Source organism: Mauremys reevesii, linkage group 3 (genome assembly GCF_016161935.1).
Source record: "Mauremys reevesii isolate NIE-2019 linkage group 3, ASM1616193v1, whole genome shotgun sequence".
NCBI classification, from domain to species: Eukaryota; Metazoa; Chordata; order Testudines; family Geoemydidae; genus Mauremys; species Mauremys reevesii.
Window position 1 is genome coordinate 12,523,661 of NC_052625.1, and position 21,821 is coordinate 12,545,481.

General features: G+C 39.8%; 3 protein-coding genes across 10 annotated transcripts in view; 1 reads left to right on the plus strand and 2 right to left on the minus strand.

Moving 5' to 3' along the window:
• ESF1 (ESF1 nucleolar pre-rRNA processing protein homolog) overlaps positions 1 to 7,834 on the minus strand; it is a 58,505-nt gene extending 50,671 nt beyond the window's left edge. The window contains exons 1-5 of one of the 4 annotated variants that reach the window (XM_039528751.1): positions 7,718 to 7,834; positions 6,481 to 6,519; positions 5,619 to 6,327; positions 3,235 to 3,557; positions 54 to 167 (exon numbers count right to left, since the gene is read on the minus strand). In XM_039528751.1, the coding sequence (XP_039384685.1) occupies positions 54 to 167; positions 3,235 to 3,557; positions 5,619 to 6,294 (1,113 nt within the window). In that variant the 5' untranslated portion in view covers positions 6,295 to 6,327; positions 6,481 to 6,519; positions 7,718 to 7,834. Of the gene's footprint in view, positions 1 to 53; positions 168 to 3,234; positions 3,558 to 5,618; positions 6,328 to 6,480; positions 6,520 to 7,067; positions 7,383 to 7,402; positions 7,425 to 7,717 lie in introns of those variants that run through there. The other 3 variants (XM_039528753.1, XM_039528752.1, XM_039528750.1) reach the window with 3 other exon arrangements.
• NDUFAF5 (NADH:ubiquinone oxidoreductase complex assembly factor 5) lies at positions 7,825 to 21,271 on the plus strand. Of its 3 annotated transcripts, XM_039528759.1 has the most exons (12): positions 7,825 to 8,065; positions 8,211 to 8,246; positions 10,549 to 10,589; positions 12,229 to 12,292; positions 14,833 to 14,880; positions 14,998 to 15,101; positions 15,480 to 15,519; positions 17,703 to 17,900; positions 18,823 to 18,883; positions 20,350 to 20,433; positions 20,814 to 20,896; positions 21,064 to 21,147. In XM_039528759.1, exons 1-12 carry the CDS (start codon positions 7,955 to 7,957, stop codon positions 21,145 to 21,147), a joined length of 954 nt encoding a protein of 317 aa, XP_039384693.1. In that variant the 5' UTR covers positions 7,825 to 7,954. The 3 variants fall into 3 exon arrangements, 2 of the variants coding, with proteins under 2 accessions (XP_039384693.1, XP_039384692.1); XM_039528758.1 differs by having other exon boundaries at positions 7,825 to 8,246; positions 21,064 to 21,271; XR_005595735.1 differs by lacking the exon at positions 21,064 to 21,147 and having other exon boundaries at positions 7,825 to 8,246; positions 20,333 to 20,433; positions 20,814 to 20,878.
• SEL1L2 (SEL1L2 adaptor subunit of ERAD E3 ligase) overlaps positions 13,428 to 21,821 on the minus strand; it is an 80,145-nt gene continuing 71,751 nt past the window's right edge. The window contains exon 22 of one of the 3 annotated variants that reach the window (XR_005595727.1): positions 13,428 to 13,503. The gene's annotated coding sequence lies outside the window, so the exon portion shown is untranslated. Of the gene's footprint in view, positions 13,504 to 19,856; positions 20,696 to 21,821 lie in introns of those variants that run through there. The other 2 variants (XR_005595729.1, XR_005595730.1) reach the window with 2 other exon arrangements.

Below are 21,821 nucleotides of genomic sequence, written 5' to 3' on the forward strand. Positions count from 1 at the left end.
CAACTTGCTGGAATCAAAATACGCTTTTATTTTTATTTTCAAATAGTTCTTACCTTTACAGAAAATATAACACCCCCTTTGGGTACGAAAGAATTAAACAAAGCCAGTAGGTCTTTAGCCTTCAGCCTATTCCAGTCCATGTTGCAAACTGCCAATCTACTTGTTATCTACATTGAAGAAGAAGGCAAAAATATATTAATTGTAATAAGATTTTTGGGTGCTGATTGCTGAGAGGAAATATCTTATTTTCCAGTTTCTATCCTTTGATGAAGTCACACTGTGTTTAACTTTAGAGAACATAAGAATGACATCTCCCACAACACTTGATATCACTGACGCTTCCACGGTTCTTAAGCAGTGACTACAGAGCAAACAGAAATGTTCAATAAACGGGCTTTACTATTTTTCAAACATAAAATGTGCTCTATGATGGCCTTTATCTTTCACTTTCCTAGAGTGCATCTATTGTTTCAGACAATAGAACTACAGACTGTTTCTACTGCTTCTTACCCACAGCTCTAATGCTTTTAATGCTCTAATGCTTTTGCTAATTTTGCTTCCCCAGAGAACTTCTGCAGATCTAAAAGGAAACAGATCCCTTTCTGACAAGAGTTGACAGCAACAGGTCCCCCTGACGTAATGTTGGAAAAAAGTTTAACTGCTAGCGCAAAAGGGACAACATTGTCTTCAGCACCATTACAGAAAGCTTGACTTTGAGTTTGATTAGCAGCAAAGGCACCAGGGATGTCTGTCTACATTTGATGACAGACAATATTACAAAACAAACTTGAAAGGCTGCCTTTGGAACAATTACTTTTTAAAAAATAAAACCTTAAAATCTGATAAATGGCCTAGAACAGTGGCTCTCAACCTTTCCAGACTACTATACCCCTTTCAAGAGTCTGATTTGTCTCACATACCCCCAAATTACACCTCTCGTAAAAACTACTTGCTTACACAATCAGACATAAAAATATAAAAAAGTGTCACAGCACACTGTTATTGAAAAATTACTTACTTTCTCATTTTTACCATATAATTATAAAATAAATCAATTGGAATATAAATATTTCAATGTATAGTATATAGAGCAGTATAAACAAATCATTGTTGGTATGAAATTTTAGTTTGTACTGAGCTCACTAATACTTTTATGAAAACTAGGCAAATATCTGGATGAGTTGATGTACCCCCTGGAAGACCTCTGTGTACCCACAGGGATACATGTACCCACAGTTGAGAACCACTGGCCTAGAGTAGACCTCTCAACACTTAGCAGAGAAAGCTTCCAGCACACTAATGGTGAACATAGTTTTAAACTCTGTCAAAATAAGCTTCAGAGTTCATAATCGAACAACAGGAGAAATGAACTGAACTGATGCATCTCGAATTAGCACTAAATTGCTCACTTTTAGGCAGCCAATATGTCTAATTGTTTCAAGCAAAGGAATACTACGAACTACTAAGTAATTAGTAGGGCTGTCGATTAATCTCAGTTAATGCCTTTAATTAACTGAAAGCAAAATTAACTTGTTAATATTTTTAATTGTGTTAATCACATGTATCTGAGCAGGGAGGGAGACATCAGCTGTGGATGGACCTGACAGTGTCTGGTCAGGCACAATAACCCAATCCGCCTCCGGATAGCAGGGAGGGGAGGGGAGAGGAGAGTGGCTCCTATCCCAGCTCTGGCAGAGAGGTAGGGATCCTGACCCTGCCATACCCCAATGCCTCTCCCCTCCCCCCACACCATGCCCCAAAGCCCCTGGCCACCCCCTCGCTCAAGGGACCAACCCTCTGTGGCCGCCCCCTCACTCTGGGGACGAAGACACACACACACATACCTGGTCCCACACCATGCTTCAATGTCCCCATTGGCTCCTCACTCTGGGAACTGACTCCACCCTCTACCGTGCCCCTGGTTCTGACGACCGACCCTGCACCACCCTTGGCATGACCCTCACTCTGGGGACTGACCCCACCACCACACCGTGTCCCAATGCCCCTGGCCAGCCTCTTGCTCCAGGGGCACCCCAAAGAGAGTAGGGGCCTGGTGAGTTCAGCCTCCCTGCATCAGCCTCTCCTCCCCTGCCACATACCCAGCCCCTGAGGTAAAATCCACTCAACCTTGCAAACAAGGTGTGCTCAGCTGAAAGGAGCCCACCTCGCTCATTACAGAGAGCCTAGTGAGTTCAGTACCAGAAAACAGCTTCCAGAGACAGCAGCAAGATACTTCCCTCACCCTCCTCCTGCACACGTCATTGCCTGCTCCCCCACCGCTGTAACCCCCTGTCCTCCCAGACACTCCTCCTGCACAACTCATTGCTTCCCCCGTATGCAGATTTCTAAGATCAAATTCTCTTCCTCTTTGGACAGGAGGCCCTGGTGAGCTCAGAAACCCAATACAACAGGAGCAGCATCAAGAATTCACCCTTCTCCTGCGCAACTCACACCCTTCCCATCTCTAGAATACTGATTTTCTGAGATAAAAAAAAAAATCTTACCCCTTCAATAAGCCAAGGCTCCTCTAAAGGAGACATACTAAACAGTATAAACAAACAGTGCTGTCAGTTAATCACAGTTAACTCATGCGATTAACTCAAAAAAATTAATTATGATTGATCGCACTTTTAATCACACTGTTAAGCAACAGAATGCCAATTGAAATGTATTAAATATTTTTGGATGTTTGTCTACATTTTCAAATATATTAATTTCAATTACAACACAGAATACAAAGTGTACAGTGCTCACATCATAATATTTTTATTACAAATATTTGCATTGTAAAAATTATAAACAAAATAAATAGTATTTTTCAATTCACTTCATACAAGTGCAGTTATGTAACCAAAAAAACCCACTATATTTGTAAATTGCACTTTCACGATAAAGAGATTGCACTATAGTATTTGTATGAAGTAAACTGAAATACTTTTTTTTTACGATGCAAATATTTGTAATCAAAAATAGTCATATAAAGTGAGCACGATACACTTTGTATTCTGTCTTGTAACTGAAATCAATGCATTTGAAAATGTAGTACACACCCAAAATATTTAAATAAATGGTATTCTATTAACAGTGCGATTAGTCACAATTAATTTAATTGAACCCTAATAATTAGCTACAAAAATTTTGCCACTCTATTCATTTGATTGATAAGTTACAGTTATTTTTCCACTCACAGAAATATCCTCTAGTCTACTATCACTGACTATTCCAAAATGTTACCTTATCTGCACGAGGAGCATCCGTATGCAGTTCTCTCCAGGCATGCTCGATCTTTGGCGCCTTTGGAAATATTGCAGACATATCATTTTCCTCTTCATCTTCAGAACTGGTTTCAATATTTCCTATCCCCCTAGCCAGATCAGGCCCACTGTCACTTTCATCTTCTTCTGAATCATCACTATCTTCCTCTCCTGTTTCTCTGGCATCTTCCGACTCCTCTTCCTCTCCTGTTTCTCCATCATCTCCCAACTCCTCTTCCTCTCCTGTTTCTTCGTCATCTTCCGACTCCTCTTCCTCGCCTGTTTCTCCGTCATCTTTGGATTCTGCATAATCAAAATAGTCTTTATTTTTAGAAATTTCATCTAACTGGCTTTTGTTGATGTTACTTTGTTCATATGCAATAGCAGCTTTATTCACTGACAAGGTAAATATTAGATTTAATATTATTTATATGTGTATGCTGTCCCATAAGAGTGTATGGTGCTTTATTAGGGGGAGGGATAGGTCAGTAGTTTGAGTATTGGTCTACTGAACCCAGGGTTGTGAGTTCAATCCTTAAGCAGGCCATTTAGGGAATTTGACAGGGAATTTGCCCTGCTTTGAGCAGGGGGTTAGACTAGATGACCTTCTGAGGTCCCTTCCAATCCTAATATTGTATGTAGAAAATGATAACTTGGTTCCTGGTGCAAGAAGCTTACAGTCTAAGTAACCCTACTTATCTGAAATGCCAAATATGTAAGTAATCAGGGAATGTCTAAGAAGATGTGATTAGCGTTATTTCTGATTGCCTTGTGGACTCCTCTGTGCTAACCCCAGATGTTTTTGTTTTGCTTGTAACCTTTAAACTGAACCTAAAGAGAGCTATCTTGATGCTTAATTTTTGTAATGGTTTCTTTTAAGATCTACCAAAAGGCCTAAGTTCCAAATGTATTTCCTTTCTTTTTGAGTTTAATAAAATTTACCTTTTTTAAGAATAGGATTGGATTTGTGTGTCCCTACAAGGTTTGTGCATATGTTGTTTAATTAGCTGGTGGCAACAGTTGATTTCCTTTGCTTTCTTTCTCCGTTCTTCCCAGGAAGGGCTTGAGGGTACCTCACAGGAAGGAATTCCCAAGTGTTCCTTCCTGGGTTCTCAAAAAGGGTTGGTTTTTTTGCACTTGGGTGGTGGCAGCATCTACCCATCCAAGGTCAGAGAGAAGTTGTGACCTTGGGAGTTTAATACCAGCCTGGGGTGGCCAGTATTCATTTTTTAAATCCTTGCAGGCCCCCATCTTCTGCACTCAAAATGCCAGAGTGGGGAATCAGCTTTGACAACTTCTAAAGGAGATTCTCCCTTAGCTCAAGTGATGGGTGGGCATCTGTACTTCTGAAGCAGAAGAATCAGAATTCTATCCTGCTACAACTACGAAGCATCATGGCTACAGGGTGCAGCACAGTGACAAACACAGAATCCTTGTGGCTACAGAGATGTTACAATATATTGCTACTTCATTAAAACAATAATAATTCAAAGTTTGAACACGTGAAAATCAACAGTCCTGCCCACTCATCCTTTCTAGTAACAGTATGAATGTTATTTCATTCTAGTATGTTTTTTGCCAAAAAACATAAAAGCACATCACATCTTCAATCTCAGACTTTTGAATCAAGAAGCATTTAACTACTTTACTATTTAGTTCCAATATGCAATTTGTTCCAAAATGCTTTGAATATTTTAAATTTTTCCTTCCTCAAGTCTCAACATAGTTTTAATCCTAAATAAGAGAACACACGAAATCATACACAGGACATTACACCAAAACTGCACCATCAATTTCAAGTTCTGAAATAAGATTGCAGCAATTAAAAATGACTCTGACAATACTAAGTACACTATAGAAACATACACATTTTATTTTATTTTTTTTAAGTAGTATGCTTTTCCCCTTTCTTAGCGCAATGAATTAATAATCTGTACCAGTTCTCTTTTGAAACAGCATTCTTCCCAAAGGGCCTAAAACTGTGAAGACATAGGAATGTTGATCACAGTTGCTCAGATGCTAAAGCAATTTTTGTTTGCAGGATCAGGCCTTAAGTTTCTTCCTAATTCCCTTGGTGAATGTATTGATAGATGTCTTCACCATTTTATTCTTTCAAACTGTCCTAACAAATGTGAAACAGCTTTATCACTGGCCTTGTTTAAAAATTAGTCTCTCCCAATAAGATGAAACTGCACATATAGAAGCTTTATTTAAAAGCAGAAAAGGCTCGATCAGTTGTTTAAATGACTGATCTTGCAAGTTGGTCCAATAAGATGTCCTCGCCCACTTTGTCTGACATTGCAAAAGACAAATACATACTTTAAAAAATATATATATATAACATGTTCCTTAAATTTAACAAACCTGATTCAGTTTTCTTTTCCTCTAAAGAAAACTTTGTTTTGGGAGCCTTGACTGATTGAGTACTACTTGCTTTTGAAGTCTCTTGTTTGCTTAGAGATGAATCTGAGCTCACCACAATTTGCTTGTTTTTCCCTTTCCATATGAGTCCTTTATCATCCTGTGTAGGATCAATTTCTACATTAATTTTCTTATAATCCTTTCTCAACTTTGGGCTACATGAGCTGGCAATCCTCATGATGCTTTTCTGTCCATTCTGGGAGTCATCAGATTTTGATGGAGCTCCACATTTGTGGACCATTTCCTGATTAACTATTTTGCTTTCCCCTTCAGTAGGTTTGTCAAGCAATTTCCCAGAATCTATTCCTCCTTTCGATTTTGACTTTTTTTTCTTCTTCATTTTCTTTCCAGCAAATACTTTGGTGTCAACTCCTGAAAGATCGGAGTCTGAATCTGAAAGATTATAGAACCGTTTCATATCCTCTGTAGAGCTGTGGTTAATAGGGCGGCCTCTTTTATCAATAGTATATTTCAACTTAAACTTCTTGTCATGAAACATAGCCCGAAATCTTTTGTCAATCTTGATTTTGCGGTCTTTTTCTGGCATTTCCCAAAACCTAGGGTCCTTTGTAACATGGCTAAACCGCTCATCGCTAGTCAGTTCCTTCTTGGATGCCATTTTTTGACAATTTTGAATCAGAACTTGATAAACCTAAAATGTAAAAATACACACAGACCAATAAACCATAAAATATAGTGCTTAATATAAATGTTAACAAAATAAAATGCTACTTCAATGCATATTACTAAAATAAGTTATATAAATGTTGTGTTAAAGGTAACAGAGCACGCAATATTTACTGACCTCTATATTTTTTGGATGTCAGGCAGGAATGAAGTAAGGCTGGAGGAGAGGAAAAAAATTCCTATTTAAAAAGACCTCAATTCAAAATTAAAAAAAAAAGTTAAAAGTAGTTTCAGGTTCTATGTCTGTTCAAGTCATCATGTCAAATTTTGTGCTTTTACAGTAATATTTTTGTTTTCTTATTGTTTAGGTTTGAATTTATTATTTTTAGAGATGAGAATGTTAGGGTTTTTTAACATATGCTAAGTAAATTGCTTATCAGCACATTTAAAAAAGAAAATAATGTTTGTGTACAGTAAGCACATTGTGTACAGTAAGCTTTCAGCTTAGTTGACTTTACCCAGATATGTTCTGTAGTTAAAATAGGGGCACTCCCTTAAGTAACTATACTATAGCATAGTAAGTATCTAGTTCTAGAATTAAGAAGAATTATCCTCTTTCACCAGCTTCCCTCTATATAATTCCCCTTTCCTCCTTACAGCTCACTCTGACTGTGAGGAGAATGACAATGATTAACCAAATTATACTGAGGAACACTGGTATCAAAATACTTCCCTAACCAATGAATGAAGATTTGTGAGACGTACCCTAGCACCTTTAACAGCAGCTACCCTTTCTCCTAGCGGTTCATCACCACCAGCCCTGGATTCCCACACTCAGTGCAGGAAACTGACGACTAAGAAGTCCGGAACCACGAAGGAGCCCAGCTCTAATGCTGAACAGCTGCATAATCTCACTGTTTGCCCTGTTGTTGCTGTCGCCGTGTTTGCCCCAGGATATCAGAGACACACCGGCTGAGGGAATCTCTGTGATCGGACCCACTTCCGTTGGTGAGAGAGCAGTTACGGAGCTCTGCAGAGCTCTTCCGCGGGTCTCTCTCACTAACGGGGGCTGGGCCAACAGGAGATACTACCTCGCGCACCGTGTCTTTGCAATCACTACGGCAGCCCGCGTCCCGGCTCCCTGCTCTCATCCAGCGGTCTGGCCAGCCGGAAGCCGCGCGGTGATCTCCGCCGAGGGCAGCGCGACTGCGGACACGCCACTCCCGCAGGGGCTCGGAAGCAGGTTCGCGGCGTGGCCCGGGCGGGCAATGCCCCCGCCTCCCTCTGCTGACCACTAACGGATTCAACCCAGCGTCTCCTCAGCCACGCGACCGCGGGGGAGTGGGGGCGGGGGCCTATCCCCTTGGGGGCCACGCGCTTCCGACTAACAGCTCGGCCCCACTAGCGTCACTCACCTGCTGCCGCTTGCCCAATGCCGCCTCCCTCTCGCGCACGCGCCACCAAGGTGCAACTAAACGTCCCCTCGCACGACGGAGACTCGGACGGGACAAATACACGACTGCCGGCCTCGCTTGAATTGAGCCTAGACGCATGCGCAGCTGGTCTCGAGCTCACGCTCTCGGCAGAGGTGACGCTCCTGCGTGTAGGGGCGGAACTATTGGCCTCTGGCAGAGAGTGGGGGAGCTCAGCGCATGCGCAGTGCCTCCTATTCGGACGGGCACTTTGTCGGCCTGGGCGCGAGTACTCTTTGCCTGCCCCCTCATGAGCGCCGCCGCCCTGCTCAGGGTGCCCGGCTCCCTTCTCCCGCGGGCCGGCTCGGGCTGCTGGTGCCGGCGCTTCTGGGCGGCGTCCGGGGAAACCGCCGCGGCCGCCTCGCCAGGCTCCGGGGCCCGCAGCCCCTTTGACCGGCAGCTGAAGCGGAAGCAGAAGAACTGGGCGGCGCTGCAGCCCGAGCCCGCCAAGTACGATTACCTGAGGGAGGAGGTGAGACTCCCCCGCCCCGGATCCGCGCTGTCCCCTCACGGCGGGACCCAGCCCCTCCCCGGCAGCGGGGAGATGGGACCCCGGCCGCCCCCGGTTCCGGCGCACAGAGGGGCGGGGAGCAGCTCCCGGGCTCTGCGGCCCTGGAGGGAAGATGGGACCGTGACGCCTCCCGCCCGTAGGTCCCTTCAGAGACCCGCGGCCACAGACCCCTAGGATGTCAGGGCTGGAAGGGCCCTCAGGAGGCCACCTAGTCCGGTGGTCGGTCTCCCTCCGCAGTTCGGCCGGGAGTCTGGGGGGGGGGGGTGCTCAAAGTTTTTTTTACTGGTGGGGTGCGTGATCAAAATAGTTTGGAAACCACTGCTCTAGTCCAGCCCCCTGCTCAAAGCAGGACAAATCCCCAGACAGGTTTTTTGGGTTTTTTTTTAAACCCCAGTTCCCTAAATGGCCCCCTCAGTGACTGAACTCCCAACCCTGGGTTTAGCAGGCCAATGCACAAACCACTGAGCTATCCCTCTTGAGCAAAGGGTAGGGCAAGGAGGAGGTGATGCCCCTGCCGCGAGAACCTGCTGCAGAGGGTTTTCTCTGCACTCCCAGCGATGCCAGTAAAAGTTGTCTGTCACCAGCTAAAGAGCTTCTGCAGTGTCATACAAATAACAAAGCATGTGTCCGTGCAGCCCCCGCAATGTCAATTGCATGAAATAACGTAGTGGCCATACTGTCTCATTTCGTTCTGCTACCAGCGTGGCCTTGGATTGCTGGTAGGACCTGCACCATACACACGTTTTTTTAACAAAACACTTTCTCCACTAATGTGCCTGTCTCCCATTTCGAGAGGGTGGGGAAGATGAGTAAAAGGTGGGTGTTAATTTGGGTTTATAATCTGGGGTAGTAGTTGGTTAATTTGGGTGCATTGAGAATGTGTGACCACTTGCCTGAGCATGTAACTGTAAAAATGGATAGATGGGGGAAGGAGTAATGAAAATGTGGTTTGTGGCTGTACAGGAGGAAAGGATATATAGGCAGATACCACTTCAGCTCTTTCAGGCTTTTGCAAACATGCAACACTCACTTGACAAAGGGTTAGGGTGCATCCACCTACAATATGGTTTATATACTGGAGTACAGTATTAATGATCACATGCATCTCCCTCCTCCAGAGGTAAAGGGTGTCAGTGTAAGGTGTTCAAGGTCTGGCTGGGTGTTGAACAGATCCTGGCTGTACTCCACCTGGTTGTCCCCTTTCTGGCCCATGCTGAAACCTCTTCCTTGTCTGCTGTCTGGGGTGGAGGGGAGAGGCATGTTTCTCTTCTTTAGAGTGTGGGGTTCCTTCTCTTCAGGTTGCAGTGTCCACAGTGGTTATAGTGGAGGTGGTAGGGTCCCTGATAGGTAAAGCACTCAGTTCATAAAAGGCACAGGTCAGGCAGGTGACTGCAAAACTCATTTTCCTTCACCTTCTGTTCTCCTTCCTCAGCCCTTTCCCCTTTTGCAAAGTACTAAGGGCTTATCTACACGGGCACTTTACAGTGCTGCGACTTTCTCACTCAGGGGTGAGAAAAAACACCCCCCTGAGCACTGCAATTTCAGCGCTGTAAAGTACCAGTGTAGAGAGTGCACCAGCGCTTGGAGCTATTCCCGTTGTGGAGGTAGGTTGTTTTTATAGCGCTCGGAGAGCTCTCTCCTAGCACTATGCCATGACTACACAAGCCACATAAAAGCGCTGCTGTTGCTAGTGAAGACGTATCCTGACAATCCTGCCTGGAGAATTAGTTTTGCTATCTACTTTGCCAAGTTACTGCCAATATTCTTGTTCCTGTGAGAGTGCCATAATGTGGGACTTCTGGTAGTTTTGACTCCTGAGCAGCACAGTCTGAAAGTGCTACCAGACAGGTTGCTCCTGAAGGGAATATTGTGTTGTGAGATTGCAGGTGTACTGCTTATGTTGGTATAGGTTTGTGCATGTCCACATTGCTACTGTGCTTGTATAGAATTATACAAGCATCGGTGCTTTGCTCCTGAAAAGGAGCAAAACTGTGCCAGAAGAAGTGGAGGGTTCTGCTGGTAGGTAACAAAATTAAGTGTGGATACATGCAAGGCTGTGCTGAAAAAAAGTGTGAGCTTCGCTGAGACAACTTTCTAGTGTAGACCTGGCCCAGGATTTTGTGATTTGACCCTCTAATAGCCCCTCCCTCTTTGTCCGCACCCTGCACTGCTAACAAAAAAAGAACTTTCTACTCTCAGGGAGAACAGGAATTGGAAGCTGATGGTTAATTCTTATTTATAATGCCTGTATCTTAATCTCTAGGTTGGTGGCAGAGTAGCAGACCGGGTGTTTGACATAACCAGGTAAGTTAATGATTTTGAGCGAGAGATATCCAGTATCTTTTGACTCTGGAATCTACCCAGTTAAAAGCATGAATTAAAGTAGATTCTAGTACTATATCTGTCTGAGTCCCCTTGCCAGTTTTTGTGGTTCAATCACCACATTTTCTTATGTTTTCTTTTTCCCCTACTCCTGTGTTGTGTAAGGCCCATATTTGGGGAAAGTAAAGGAGTTGTATGTTCAGGAAAAGCAGTGAAACTGACTATAGATCGAATACTGTCAAATGTACAAAGTAAAAAAAAATAAATAAAAAAAAGAGAGAAATATTTTCCCTCTGATCTTTCAGTTACAGTAATTGTAAGTCTTGTTTGTGTTAAAACACTTTCAAACAGAAGTTAGATTTATAGTGTCCTTCAGTAAAAATTTAGTTCTCAGGTATTTCAGTATTTACAGAGCATCAGGGCTGGCAAACTTACGAGACTCTCATTGTCCACGGGTTATTAGGGAAGCTGAGCAAGGTCCAGGGACAATTTCCTAGTTATTGGCCTAGTCTCCCCTTGCTGCGTGTGTGCCCTCCTCACTGCCCCACACACAAAGTGGGAGTGGGAAGATGGGTGGGATCGCTATCAAAGTACTGTCTCTGAATGCTATATAGGGGGCTCAGTCTTTTGTTTCAGTCTGTAGCTATTAGATGTCTGAATGTGAAGTTCTATCCCCCTTTCATCTCTGTTCAGCGGGCAGGAGAAAGAGGAGCTTGCTGCAAAGTGAGTGGGGCAGTACAGTACTGTGCTAAACGTAAACTACTAAAATAATAAAGACATCTTTTTTAAAAAAAAAAGATTTGACAAGGCAAGAAAACTGTTTCTATGCTTGTTTCATTTAAATTAAGATGTTAAAAGCAGCATTTTTCTTCTGCATAGTTAACTTTCAAAGCTGTATTAAGTAAATGTTCAGTTGTAAAAATTTGAAAGACCAGCCATAATGTTTTATTCAGAGTTATGAACAGCCTCCATTCCCAAGATGTTCATAAAGCTTAGATTCTACTGTAGTAGCAGTGAAACTGAACATCTTGTAAATACAGTGCTTTGCTGCTGTATCACGAAGCTGTGAGCAGCAGCAGAGGCAGTGCAACTATATGTCTGCCAATTCAGGAAGTCAGCACTACATGGATTTACACTGGTTCACAAATTTTAATTCTTCAGATGTTTATGGCTTATACTCTCACCATTGGTAGGAGAAGCTTGCCACTGTTAAGTGAGAAAGTAGATTTTTAAAATCATGTAAGATGTCCTTACTGTCCTTCTCAAACATTCACTTATTTTGAAAGCCAGTGTTTTATTCTATAGAAACTTGAATTAATGTTAAAGACTTAACATAACTTTTATGTAAATAGAACATATAATGAAGTTGCATATTTTTATTTTCTAGAATTATTGTGGCAAGAAAACACACACGAAGTCATAAATGGGGAAAATAGCCTTCAAGTTACATGCATCAAGTGCCATTAAAGGAAATATGGGCAATATACACCAAACTTTAAGCTGTTTTTATTGACATTAATTGAAATCATATTTAGTCAGAAAAGATATTTGGAACTTCATACATTTATGAAATATAGTAGTTTTACTTGCATGCTAAGGAATTTACAATTCTTTTGCTTAGAACGTTCCCTCTTGCATTGGATGTTGGTTGTGGAAGTGGCTACATAGCTCAGTATCTCAACAAGGTACTGTATGTTTATGCTTATGTCTAAAAATGGTACAAATCATTCTTGTCATTCTGTGCTGTTCACAAATGAAACTTAGAGATTCTTCGAAATTTTGTGGGTAACTTGTTGCTTCTTAATTCTTAAGTCACAGTTTAGAGGTGTGATTCTCCCACCCTCACCTCTAAAATGTATTTCCATGAAAGATGTAGACTAGACCAGGAGTTCTCACAACACATTTTTGGGTGGCTTCAGAGTGCAGCCACCAACTCTCACTGCTGTCCACTCTGATAATGTTTCCTAAAATAATTAACTTTAGGAAAAACAAATAGGCACATACACATGTCCAAATTACTGTAATTTATTTATGTAGGGTTTTTTTCTCTTTTTGCAGTCTCAACAATTAAAAATAATGTACAGTTGTCTCTGTTCTTTACTGGACCTAAACAGAATAGAAACACAAATAAGGTGCTTTGCATGCTTTACCTTTTTTGGTGGGTGTTTCTTTTTTTTTTTAAAAGAATTGCTAGCTAGTAAGTCTGCTATTGTGAAAATTATGTTTGTCTGTTTGTTAATATTATTTTTCACAGCAGACTTGCTAGCTAGTAGGGAGTCTGTGAAAAATGATACTAACAATTACCACTTTTCACAGCAAAGTTACTCAGCCCTGGCAAGAGGGGAACAAATTATCCCCTGGTTGGGGAGGTGGGTAGGGGGCCCAGGGGTGAGCCCGAAGCCCTGCAGCTGGGGACTGGAGCCTGCCACCCCAAGGCCAAAGACTGCTGCCCACCACCCCAGAGCTGAGGCCCAAGCCTCGCCTCCTCCAGGAAGGTGGGGAACTCATGCTGGCCGCCTAGTCCTACAGTGCTTGTGGCTCCTGAAAGGGAGACGGACCAGCCCCTGCTGGTGGCCTCAGGGGAGAGGTTGATGCTTTGCCTCCCCTTCCCTCCCCCTCCCCCCCCCCCCCAATCTCTGAACCAGGAGGCTAGATAGTTCAGTCTTTGTCACCTCAGTTAAAACTGCCAGCAAAGATACCAATTGCAATAGTGGTTCTGGGATGTGAACCATCTTCCCATTATGAATGGAACTGAGACCACTGATTCCTTTCACACAGATCACTGAATCATCACTAGATGGTAACTTACAGTTTATAGCACCTTGGGTCAGACATGAACTGGTGTTCTTAAGATGAAAAGTCCTATCACCCACTCCTCCATATTTAGACTTCTTTACTGGAAAGTAAGCAGTAAGACCATAATTAAATTTTAGCACATAAGATGAAACTGAGGATGTATTCCTTTTTGGTAGTCTCATTTTTATGAAATACTTTAAAATACTGTTTTACACAGTTGTTTGCAGTGTTGTTGTTGCCAAGTTGGTCCCAGGATACGAGAGACACAAGGTAGGTGAGGTAATATATTATATTATATTGACCCAACTGCTGTTGGTGGAAGGTACGTGCTTTTGAGCTACACAGAGCACAGACCTGAAGAAGAGCTCTGGGTAGCTTAAAAGCTTGCACCTTCCACCAACAAAAATTGGTTTAAAAAAAAATATTACCTCACCTACCTTGTCTTTCTAAAATACTAACTCTTCAGGGGCAACATTGTGCTTTTCAGTAGATAAGTTCAGTTGGTGATAGTGTACAGACCATACATGCATCCATTGTGTAGTGGCATAAAGAAGCTTTAAGGCTAATTCATCTGATTCTGAAGTAGCAGATTAAACTAACCTTTATTGACTGGAGTAGACAAAGTGATTAAAGCAAAAAATGTCTAAAACCGTGTACAGTATCAAAGCTGCACATAGTGTAAATTAAGTCTGTAATGACTTTAAAACTATAATTCCTGGATTTTTTTTTATGCTGATAGTAGCATGACACCCAACACTAACCTTTTCTCCAGTACTTTACTATAATTTTCTTAATGGGTTTTGTCATCATAATGCATCTCCTGGTTATCTGAAGGCTAGATAAATATAATGCATGCATTGGGATGCACCATAAGGCTCTTCAGCAACTAAAGCTAGTGCAGAACCCCCCACCACCTCCGTGAAAAAAGGAGTCTCTTGCCCTGAATGTGTATCAATCAGTGCTCCATGATCTGCACTTGGTTTCCTGTGAGTTTTTGGGTGAAGTTGAAGGTGTTGGTATTAACCTATCAAACCTTCCTACCTGAGACTTTTTCTCCATGCCACCATACTGACATGGATAAGATCTTCAGAAATGTGCTCAAGCTGGACCTATCTCAGAATAAGAGATGGGGGCTCTGGCAAGGCTTCCTCTGTAAGCGCTTTTTAAATTTGTATTATGCCCTTACCCCAGCCTGAAATATTACAAATCTGTTGACCTTAACACAGTGTGGCTTGATTAGGAGGGACGCTGAAGAAGCAAACATTGTTGGAGGGGAAGGTGTGGGGAGAATGCACAGTGGATTTTTTTTTTGAGGTTGTCTGTTTTTACTTACTGTATTTAAAATATTTTAAGACACCTAAAGTGTTCAGAGAGATTGCCTCTTGTTGATTTATAAATCTAAATATTTGACAGATTTTTCTTATTTCAGGAAACAGTTGAAAAACTTTTTCAAGTAGATATGGCAGAGAATGCTCTGGTGAGTAGCAATCTGACTTCTGCCTGCCATGCTTTAATTCCACAATACTGAGAAACAAAAGAAATATGGCATCAAATGCAGTTTGAAATTCTGTGTATTTATTCTAACCTGACTTAGAAAAATACTATGGAAACTGAAATCCCCACTGTCAGTGTTGTAGCTGATGAAGAATTCCTTCCCTTCAAAGAAGACACATTTGATCTTGTTGTTAGCAGTTTAAGGTTTGTATTAATCATTTCACTAAAGTTTCATGTTTGTAAAATCAGATAAGGGGATAGCAATATTCTTGGGCAAGAAAATAAAGGGTTTAACTAGGCAATGGCATTTGAATGGTATTTCTGAAATCAAGCATTTTCTAGTCTTAAAGATCTTTGGTAGTACTGTATATGAATTTAGTCATTCTTGAATACTATCAAATTTGTTGTGCCGATATTTATTTGACAACTTGTATAATTACGTTAAAAACTTGTATTGGGGAAGAATTGATGATAGTTCTTTGCTTTGGCTTGTGAAGTGTTTTTTGCTGTGACAACTACTTGACTTGACTCAAGTTTTATTCACCACTTAAACTTTAATAAAATGTACACTTTGTATTTTAGTTTGCATTGGGTGAATGACCTTCCTAGAGCTTTTAGAGAGGTAAGAAAAACTGTTGCTGTTACCGGTAATCAGAACTAATTTTGGTTTGCAGTTACTTCTTATATGTACTTCCTTCCTCTTTTGCTTATTTCTAAGATGTATGTGGACAGCTTGTGTTGAAATATTTTTGGTCCTATCCTTAGGATTCTGATTAAATATGATTTTTAATACTGTCCACCCATTTTGTTGTCTGGCATTAAGAGGACGCAGATTCTGCTACTATGAGACATTAGCTAGAAAAGAAATGACACCACTCTTCACATACTTTGTATTGATAAGGGTTTAAATACCTGAGATGACAAAATTAACAGCTGTGAATTGATGTATTCATATTGATTTTGATAGCTTGTTAAGATTGTCATTTGGTTAACCCATGGAATACGTCTTCTTGAGTGATAACCAAACATATAACATAACTTGTACACACATTCCAGTCTCAAAGCAGTTGATAAAACATGTTATGTTATGTTCAACTTTCTTAGAGTGCAACAATTTTCCATGCAGAAGTATTTCTTACATCAGAATCTCTTTCAAATTGCAGCTAGATATAAAGGAATTTTCTTCAGTTAAAAACTGCTTGTGCTAACTTCCTACTATGTAACTTTTGGAGACCAATGGCTTAAAAGTAATGGATTTGCCGCTAACTTAAACTTATCCCACATATACTTGATACTAGTTACTGAACAGTGCTGTCTGCTGACTTGCTGATCAAATGTCTCAACATTAGCACAGAAGAAGACACCTTGGCTGATAACCTGATTAAATACTACTCATTCCCCCCACTATCTTGCATTGCACATTACTTTGTAAGTCAATCACTTACGTATTTTATATAAATTATCTGTTTCATCAGAACTGGATGATTCAAGAAATAGGTATCCGTCAAGAGCCTTTTTACCTCAATGACATTAGTTGGAATTCATCGGAGGCAAGTGGTGACTGAAAGTTGTTACTATCTGATAAGTCTATTAGCTGTCTATTACCTGACTTATTTTATTTGTCCATTCATAGTGGACAGTTTTCTATGCTAAGCAAAATACTTATGAAGCTTGTTGGCACTCTCACAAGAGGGGTTCAAGAATTCGAGTGTTAAAATGTTCTTTCAACCTAGGGGTTTCTCTGGATCAGAGATGGTTCTACTACTATACGATCTAAGGACAGACTGTTATCACAAATTCCTCCACTTGTCACTCATTCACAAGAACAAAAATCACTTTTGGAAAATGAGGGAAGTCTACTTCTCTATCCTAAACTCTTAAAATTCAAACTATTTACAATACACCCCTGGAAAAGTATGGCAAAAATACATAACCTGTCCTACTGTATTTTCTGTTCACAAGTAAATAGCTGCAGATGTTCTTGTGTCTGTTAAGAATTTTCCATGCAGATATAATAGTCTTGCCTATGCATAGGCATGTTTTGAATTTAATGTGATTTGGTAGTACTTGGTTTCCTAGGGAATTGCTCCAAGGCACAAATGCAAAATGATTACTTTGGTTCAGTATGGAAGATTTTATAGCCTGTTATGCCACTAAAAACTTTGGCAGGACCTCCTCATGTTAATAGAACACAATACTCTTCTCAGAAATCCAGGCACACACTTAAGATCCATCTTGTGTGCACAATTACTTAGGTTTCAGCATACAAAATCAGATACATTTGCTTGAAAATGGTCAGTTAAAAGTACAATTGCCTTGCCTTTTCCAAATCAGTTGGAGTTGGACTGGGCCCTGAATCATCATCTGATAATAAATTTCACTCAGTTGCATTCTGCTATTGCAGCAATTTAAAAACAAATTGTGTTGAATGAATGTTTGGTATAGTGTGTGATAAAGAAATTTGATTAAGGTATCTTACAGATGCGGATTACTGCTGAGTTCAGAAAGTAAATTGAATTGATTACAACAATTTTATCTAGTCTTACCAAGTATTTTAATATTTCCTGTATAAAATGAACTAAAAGTAGAACCTCCAACAGAAATAAAACATCCAACTTTAAGCTTCTTGTTTCTTTAACCCTAATTCTTAAAGTGCTGGAAAGTAAGGGGAGGAGATACTCAATTGTTTCAGTGATCTTGGTGCTTCATCCTTTCTGTACAGGCAAAAAGAAAACTTTTAAGAACTTTGTACCAGATAGTAACGTTTGCAGACCTTTAATATTAAGCAGATTTTCTGTATTATAGATTCATCAAGTCCTTAAGCCAGATGGAGTATTTATTGGTGCCATGTTTGGAGGAGAAACTCTGTATGAACTTCGCTGCTCTTTGCAGCTAGCAGAACTGGAAAGAGAAGGAGGATTCTCACCACATGTATCTCCCTTCACTCATGTCAGTGATTTAGGACATCTGCTGGGAGGAGCTGGCTTTAACACATTGACTGTGGTAATTATCAATATGATGAGTGGAACAGTGGTGCCAATGAGTAATACTAAACTCCTTGGGTTCTAGGATAAAGGATGTTGGTTTGTTTCTATTAGCCTTTCGATAGGGAGGTAATAGAACAAATAACCAGGGCGTGGCATATCTCCATGGGATAGACAGCATGATCCTTTAGCAAAGGCAGGTTATCTTCATGGAAACTAATACAGAAATGTATCTAAAGTTGATCTGTGTTCATGGTTTCAAAGCTTTAGGAAATTGCAGTGGATAAGATGTTACCTGCCTTCGTAGGACTGATTCTGTTTTAAGCATAAGCAGTCTGCTCTTAATTTTACTAACAAGGAAGTCTGACTTGACTAAATCAGAGGTGACTGTCATAGCTAAAGTGAGTGGCAGTATCATAGCCAATGAAGTTAATCTGAGGTGTGATTATTGCTAGTTGAAAAATTTTCCCTCTTTATATTTCTAGCTCCAGAGATCAAATAGGTGCTGAGACTAGCAGTAATACATGTCATAAGGTGGTATTAGGTAAAAACTTGTTACTACAGTGATAGGTGCAAATTAAAAACTTAAGTTGGTGAATGACAAACCACATGAACTTGTACTCACCTTGAAATTAACTGTCCAAAGCATCTTAATGTTTTTATGAAACTAAATAAATACATATAAACATATTAATTAAATGAGTGCATTTAAATGGCACTTTAATCTGAATTTGGTGATTCAAGTTGAGTTACTAAATATATTTCTATAGGAATGTAGACATGGCTATCCATGTATAATGTTTTTCTTAGTGTGATTATGTTGCATAAACGGGAGACAAGTAGTAAAACAAGTTGTATAGTCTTGCAAATTATTTTCTTTTCATAGAGCAAGCTCTTGTTTTGCTTTAATTACCTATACATTTGAATTAAACATTTTTTAGGATACTGATGAAATTCAAGTCAACTATCCAGGAATGTTTGAGATCATGGAAGATTTGAAAGGCAAGTACATTTTTCACAAACAAAATGTAGGTTATTGTTCAAAACTGGCTAAATACAATAAGGTGTAGTAGTTTGGAGGCTAGAGGTTGTACCTGTTTCTTAACTCCAGCTAAACCTTGCAGAAAAGTTCTCCTGTTATCTGAGAATTGTGAAGTGCTTGACTAGGAAGAATTATTCATTCTAGCCTTGGAATGCCTGAATTTACATATTACGGCTGTCAAGTGATTAAACAATAATAGAATACAATTTATTTAAATGAATTGTATGTCTTCTACATTTTCAAATATATTGATTTAAATTATAACACAGAATACAAAGTGTACAATGCTCACTTTATATTTATTTTTATTACAAATAATTGCACTGTAAAAAACAAAATAAATAGTATTTTTCAATTCACCTAATACAAGTACTGTAATGCAATCTCTTTATCATGAAAGTTGAATTTACATATATATAATTATGTACAAAAAAACTGCATTCAAATATAAAAGTTGAGAGACTACGAATCCACTCAGTCCTATTTCTTGTTCAGCCAATTGCTCAGACAAACAAGTTTGTTTACATTTGCAGGAGATAATGCTGCCTAATTCTTGCTTACAATGTTACGTGAAAGTGAGAACAGGTTGTAGCTGGTGTCACAAGATATTTACATGCCAGATGCGCTAAAGATTCATATGTCCTTTCACGCTTCAAACCACCCTTCCAGGGCAAATGCATACATGCTGATAACGGGGTCTACTCTATTACAATCCAAAGCAGTATGGACCGACGCATGTTCATTTTCATCATGAGTCAGATGCCACCAGCAGAAGGTTGATTTTCTTTTTGGTGATTCTGGTTCTGTAGTTTTTGCATCAGAGCGTTGCTCTTTTAAGACTTCTGAAAGCATGCTCCATAACTCATCTGTCTCAGATTTTGGAAGGCACTACAGATTCTTAAATCTTGGATTGAGTGCTGTATCTATCTTTAGAAATCTCACATTGGTACCACCTTTGAGTTTTATCAAATCTGCAGTGAAAGTGTTCTTAAAATGAACAACATGTAGTGAGTCATCATCCGAGACTGCTATAATATGAAATGTATGGCAGAACACGGGTAAAACTGAGCCAGAGACATACAATTCTCCCCCATAGAAGTATGTATTCAGATTCTGGAAATAAGCAGACTAACTTGCTTATTTAAAAAAGTCAAGACCATTACATAGCAGAATAAGTCTTCTGGACGATAACATAGTGAAATGGTTAACTTTATAAACCATAAATTGTAATACAAGCTATGCAAGGCTTTTGCATCTTCGCAGTGTAAAGTAGATGTTCCCTTGAATCAAATCTCTGTATGCTGTACCGTTCTATTTGGAGGATTCTGCCTCTGTACTGACTAATATAAATGTGTGATTTACACATGAAATTTCAAACTCATGGTGTATGCTGTATCTTTTTTTTAAAGCTGAAACATATTTTTAGGTATGGGAGAGAGTAACTGTTCTTGGAATAGGAAACCTATCCTACACAGAGAAACCATGTTGGCAGCTGCAGCAATATATCAAGGTATATCATTTAATAGCTGTCTTTTTAGCCTTCATTTGTTCTATGAACATACCTTTTTTCCATGTTACTTTTTTTTTTTAACCTTTCTTATCTAAGACACAGTTTGGTTGTCCAATTTTAACACCAGTACTATTTATTTTTGTAATATCTTTTTAATAGTAATTACTGTAGATTTGAAATAGATTCACATTTTGTATGGTTGTGATTTCATCTTGTCTTCTGTCTTCTACACCTTATTAGTCAGAATTTTAAGGGTCTCTTTCTGCAAAGTAAGAATAGCTTTCAAAAATATATAGTTGCTTTCAGCAAAAACTGTTGTCAGATTCAACATTTCATACTTAATTCTTCAATGTATATAAACCCATTTCTCTTTTTAATAGAAATGTATGGAAGTAATGATGGTTCAGTACCTGCTACATTTCAGATTTATTACATGATAGGCTGGAAATTTCAAGAGTCACAGGTAACAAGAAGCTTACCCATTGCTTTATGCTTGAATGTCAATAATTCCCATATTTCATAAGATAGCACCTTTTTTTGTTCTAAGCAACTAAGGGGCTCTTTTTAAAGGCTTGTGTGATTTGTTTTGAACATAAAGATTAACCCTTTGTTTGTTTGTTTGTTTTTCAGGCAAGACCTGCCCAGAGAGGTTCTGCAACAGTGTCATTTGGCGATCTGGCAAAAATAAATGCACTTATTTCAAGAAAAAAGTAGTTCATCCAATGGTTACGATTGTACTGGATCTCTTATGGAACTTTGCATTGCAGATATTCTACAGTTGTCAGGTTTCTCCTGTTAATGTCACTTTGAAGAGCTAATAAAGTAGTTACAGGACTCAGTTTATGTTTTGTTCAATGCATAGCAGTAAGAGAACAACATAGTATCCATTAACATTTCTATAGAAAGATGTTATCAATACATTAATAGAAAGGTGAAACTTTCTTTTTTTGGTAACTGACAGTTTTCAGATGTAATGTCTGTCTTCACCATTTCAGTGCTAAGGATTGCTCCAAAGGGGGTAACTTTTTTGTTAGTATTTGGGTACTCTGGGAGTAATGATTTAATGATATTAAAGAGAGCGTCTGCCTGGTGCTGTGAACAGGACTTTCAACTGAACTAATAGGGAAAAAACGTCTGCAAATACACAGATCCAATTTAATATGTAAGTAGTCTGAAGATTTGTTTGTTTGTTTGGTTTGTTTTCTTTGGGGGCCTCAAAATATGGGTAAAAACACTTGGCCATCAGTTGTTGAAATTCTCATGTTTGACCTGCATGTAAAGAGAAGTGAAGGAAACCATCCTTGTGAGAGAAAATACCTTGCTCAGGAACTCAGCTAAGTGTCTTACTTCAAAGTATGTACAACTAAACAGTTTCTGTGAGATCATTA